General features: G+C 35.4%; 1 protein-coding gene across 1 annotated transcript; it reads right to left on the bottom strand.

The window, feature by feature from the left end:
* LOC101304272 (U6 snRNA-associated Sm-like protein LSm6-like) lies at positions 1-3,076 on the bottom strand. Its single transcript, XM_004296701.1, has 6 exons — positions 2,952-3,076; positions 1,610-1,701; positions 1,334-1,400; positions 627-772; positions 288-401; positions 1-193 (listed from the first exon to the last, which is right to left on the bottom strand). The coding sequence occupies exons 4-6, from the start codon at positions 742-744 to the stop codon at positions 147-149; spliced, it is 279 nt and encodes a 92-aa protein (XP_004296749.1). The 5' UTR covers positions 745-772; positions 1,334-1,400; positions 1,610-1,701; positions 2,952-3,076; the 3' UTR covers positions 1-146.
* Between the last annotated feature and the right edge of the window lie 2,113 nt (positions 3,077-5,189).

The raw sequence follows: 5,189 nt of genomic DNA, 5'->3' as shown, positions 1-5,189 counted from the left end.
GTTATATTCAATTAGAGTCCCCAAATGTCAATCTTACATCAGAAGAACTATCAATATAAGCACATCAAACAGTAATTTACAAGTGAATATTATAATTGCAAAAGGCATGATATTAGATGATCTTCCTGGGTTGAAAAATCACAATACTATGCTCCATCTGCTACTGTCATCTTTGTTGTTCTGATATAGAGAACTGCATGAAAGCAAAAAATGAGTTTCAATTATCTCACCAAGGTAACGACATTAGAAGTTAGAAGTAAATAACACCACAACTACTGCAAACTTACCATTATTTCCACGAATAAAAGCATTACCATACTTGTTTTTCAGCTGTCCGTTGACATATTCCTCCGTTTGCTCCATGGCTATATTCATATACCCATCAAGACAAGCCAGGATACCTGCACAAGAGGCTTAAGACATCAAAATGGGCATCCCATGTTTGCTGCATTAGAGCTTAGCAAAAGTTACTGGGTACAGCAACACCTTTAATTTCTAGCTCTAAAAGGAGAAAACAAACTACCGCATTTTGCCAGGAAACCTCTAGGAGGAAGTCATATCTGTGTTTCAAAACAATTGTTGAATACTAAACGTAAGACATCAAAAAATTGATTAGAGAGACAAACCTCGATAGTCAACACCAGAATTCAGTTTAACAACAACCAGTCGCCCCTGAATTGATTTAAGAAAATCTGCTGGAGTTTTTGTGGTTCTAGATCCTCTTTCTGCTCCTGCTCCGCACATTTTCACTATTACTCTGAACTTGCTTCACCTAAAGGAATGATATCGATAGTTACAGAAAATCGCACAATATGGAAAAAGAGAATCAAATGAATAGAATTTGCAGCCAAAAGGCATAAACTGAAGAGCATATCATATGTCTGAAATGCTCAAAATAGGAACCAATCTCGGCAACACAAAACCTAGAGTCTAAATGGAACTGACAATGAAATTTGAGCTAGTTGGCATAGAACTTAGCAAATAAGACTGACACATTGTTCAGAAGAACAATAGAGAATGCCACAGTTTTGCAGACTATTACTAAACCGATGCCTATTCCACATAGATCATCAATAAAAGAGCTATATTACACAGTATCTTAACACACACCAAAGTGACTGAGATGTCATTTAACATAATGCAACACAATTTACTACTAGACTATGATAGCATGTGTTGCATATTATAAGCCAAAACAAGAACCTTGATTCTGCAGAAAGAACAATAATCCCAAATTCGTAAACCAAATCCTAATCAAATCCAAGTCAGAACAAACAATAATGAAATAAACCAAGAACAAAATCAAGGGTACGTAAGAATCAGAAAAACATACCTAGAGACAAGGCATTGGAGCCGGTCTTCAAATGAAAGAAGTGTACTAGTCAACCACAGCCAGTGGACTAGTCCCGGAAAAGAAGTAGAAATGCTAAGAGACATGTATATGATGATTAATGTGCAAGTATAAACTGATTTCCATTCCTATTAGACTACTATTAGTCGGATTAAAATTTATCCAAATAATGTGTTTAGGTATTACCACACAACATACATTGAGGTTTAAGTGTAAATATGATGCATATAAGAATATCAATGATGAAAGTTTACATGCCTTTAGTATGATGGAAGGGCATTTTCCGAATCCGCCATGGACAGATGAATCAAGAAAATAGATTCTTAGGATTGGTGTCTCGGATATCCTCTCTGCAAATGATATGAATTGATTCATTTATGGAGCTAAATAAACAAACAAATAGTGACTTTAAACTCATAAAGCGCAGGAAAGAAACTAGAAAGTCAATTCCCACATACAAAAAAAAAAACAAAAGAAAAGAAAAAAAAGACGGTCAAATCTATCTATTTAAGTTAAACAAACAGTATTCGCGTTCGAAAAAGAAAAAAGAAAAGAAAACAATGTTCACTAACCCGGGCAAGAAGATGCAATACACTTTAAAAACTCAAAGCATTACATAATGAATCTAACTATGCATCAGGACAAATGATCAAACAATGAACAAAGTGCACCAAATAGATTGGTTGTTATTAGTCCCAAAGGTAAAGCGAGTACAATTAGAAGATGATACGCCAATATAAAATTTCACTTACCATGATTACAGAAAGAAGGTAACAAGCTAATAAGAAATTATAACCACTAAGAGTTGCAAGTATCTGATGCTACGTTTATCGGTTATTCAAAAACTTATCCAAGGAGAACATAAATTCTCAGCTCTGACACATCAAGCGGAGATTAATACTCGCATCTTAGTAGAAAGAAATAATAAAGAAATTTTGGGAAAACTCATCTGCTGGTTTAATTTTGAACAAAGCATCATTATTTTTTGGTTTGTAGACTGGTAACAAAATTACAATTGAAAAGAGCAAGTACTAAAGGAATTGGAATTTGGAAGTTTTTCTCCCAGTGCACACGAAACAGACTTAAACTACAAGAACAGAACTAGTAGTTTTGCCAGGTATATGCAGGAATACAAAAGAAGAAACAAATTGCAAGTAAATAACTAAACCCAGCAAACATAAATCAATAAAAACTCCAATATATATAAGAGAAAAGAATGTGATGTTGGATTCGACTAGAGATGAATATGGATACGATGCCTGCTAGGTAAGTTCATTGGTATAATCATAACTGACCCATAAATCAAAAGATAAAATTAAAATAGGGAACTAAAAATGCCACTAGAACCATATCGCATGCTGTAAACAATTTGAAGGGTTAACTAATTCAACTATTACTTCATCCTAATTTCAATAACACAGTTAACTGGGTTGCCGAACTACAAACAACTCTAGAATCAAGCCTGTAGGGTTATCTTATCCTAATAATTTTCAACTACTCTGATGTCATCAGCTCTAGCCAAAACAGTAACCAATCAATCTCCAAAATGCGAACTAAAGCTCAAAGGAGCTCGATATTGAAGAAGGAGAGAATAGATTACCTTCGAGAAGCAAAGACTTCGCCAGAGAGGGATGAATCGTGCTGGATTTGGAATTGGGGATTTAGGGTTTGGATTCCGATTTGCCAAATGGGCGGATGCATGACGAAATAGAAGGTAGGAGGAGGAAGAGTGAAGAGAGGGGATTCGGTTAGTGGTCGTCGTTCTGTCGACGAACTCTCCATGGTGGCAGCTGGGCGGAGCTGTAGCTCAATCTCAGACCCTCTCAATCTCTTCTCTCTCGACAAAATGAGGGGAAGAGATAGGGTTTTTCCATCTTATACTCCAGGCAAACGGCTTAGATTGAAAGTTGGGTTAAGATACAGATCAATGGCCGAGAGTAAAAGTGGTGATTTTAAAGTTTGCCATGGCCTCTCTTCACCGTCGCAAATTTTATCTTTTTTGGTCATGGCTCCACCTTGCCGTCGTAAAACTTAACTTTTTTTTGCCACGGCACATAATTGCTATCGCAAAATAATTTTAGTTTAGCTACGGAAACTTTGCTGTCACAAAAATTGGACCAATGGCGACGGCAAATCTGGGCTGTGGCAACTTGAAGTGGCTAACTGAATTCTTTTTTGTAGTGCTCAATGCATAAATCAAACTTCAATAGCCCTAATAAACACATCCAAAAATTCCAAACTATACTTCAATAAACTCCTCTTATTAAAACCATCTCAAAAACAGGAAAAAATGCCCTTAAGGGGCGGCGCCGCCGGCAGTGGCGGCCAGCAACCGAACTCCGGCGATGTCCAATGCCTCCCAAATTTAAAAAAAATAATTCTCTCATCATGCACAACAACTTTCATAACTAGCACTAGTCCAATTCTAAGGCTAACTAGGGTAATCGAACCAAAACATCCATAAATCCCTAAAACTTCAATTAAACATCTCTCTTTACCAAGATCGAATTAAGTCAATTTCCTTTTGAGGGATCACTAACCTTGATGACAGCTACAAAATGAGCCAAAAATCCCGAGCTATGGTTGTCACGCCCCCAAACCGAGACCATTATTATATGGAAATATGATGCCCGAATTTGCGACATGAGTTGAAACAAATAAAATTTTCTCAAATAATTTATTAGAAGAAGAAATATATATGTCTGAATAATACTTTTATTAGAAAGGGAAAACATTAATAATTTACAATACCAAATATTTTACAATACGAAAGTTTTAGCAAGAGTATATAAAACATTACATTTATTCTCAAAATAGCAACAGAAAACATTCTTTTATTTAGTAGGTTCGTCCCATTCCCCAAGCATCTATTCGGTACCTGAAAACAATAATGTGTAGCATCATGAGTAACACAGACCCAGTAAGTACAACTTACATTCTTATAATAATGTGTCTTATAAGAAACCAGAAATAAACACAACTAAGTAAAAATGTACCAAGAATCATTTTGATTTGTTCATACTGATTCTTATTTATGCGCGCACACACACACACACACACATATACAAGCGTGAATAAATTTATCCATGTGAATGTTTAGGAAACTGGTAATAAATCACAAAGATCACATGCTAGGTCCACTATACCAAAGCACGGATAAGCCGCAGCATACCAAGGACAATACCAGAGTATGTATACTCAAGGTCGACACTTTCTTCCTATGGGTATAATAGTGCACTATCTGTAGGGACTAGGGCCCAGGCTAACTCCACAAATCACAAAACACTTTTACCAGTAATTCACTTAAGCACGGGGTAGTACTAATCACCCGGCTTCACATCTCCAAATATAATTACGTCAATAAAATATAGCAAACTTTAGTAAGTAAGACAATTACTTCAAGACCAATAAAGTATATATATAAGCGTTCATCAATATACTTTAAAAATGGTCAGTAACTTGAGGTATGCAAAAGATAAGCAATTTAATAAACTTGAAAGTAAATGTGCAATAAAGTAAATGTACTTTAAATTAAATAAACAGAAAATATTAGTTAGTAGTCAAAGAATTAGTAGTCATATTTCCCATAGTGAGGGAAATCCTTGTCCAAAGAACCGTCAACTTATCATTTTCATATCTCATTCAATTTATGTCCAAATTAGGTAAGTGAAGAGTCCATGCCGAAGGATTTTTCGTAAGGAATTCAATGAGATAATTTATATAATCCAGTTCGAAGTCATAGAGTCCAGAAGTGGTGAAAAACAGTAGCAGTGCAGAAAGCTGATATCCTTTATAATACCTTTGATGTCTAAGTCTTTACGTGCTTTATATTTTATCA

Source organism: Fragaria vesca, linkage group LG4 (genome assembly GCF_000184155.1).
Source record: "Fragaria vesca subsp. vesca linkage group LG4, FraVesHawaii_1.0, whole genome shotgun sequence".
NCBI lineage: Eukaryota > Viridiplantae > Streptophyta > Magnoliopsida > Rosales > Rosaceae > Fragaria > Fragaria vesca.
Note: the sequence above shows the minus strand (reverse complement) of the source record. Positions and strands in the feature narration are given on the sequence as shown.

Coding starts and splice junctions, on each gene's coding strand:
- LOC101304272 (XM_004296701.1), bottom strand. CDS start 744: ATGTGCGGAGCAGGAGCAGAAAGAGGATCTAGAACCACAAAAACTCCA. Junction 402..626: donor TTCTGGTGTTGACTATCGAG/GTTTGTCTCTCT, acceptor CCTCTTGTGCAG/GTATCCTGGCTTGTCTTGAT. Junction 194..287: donor TTTTATTCGTGGAAATAATG/GTAAGTTTGCAG, acceptor GCTTTCATGCAG/TTCTCTATATCAGAACAACA.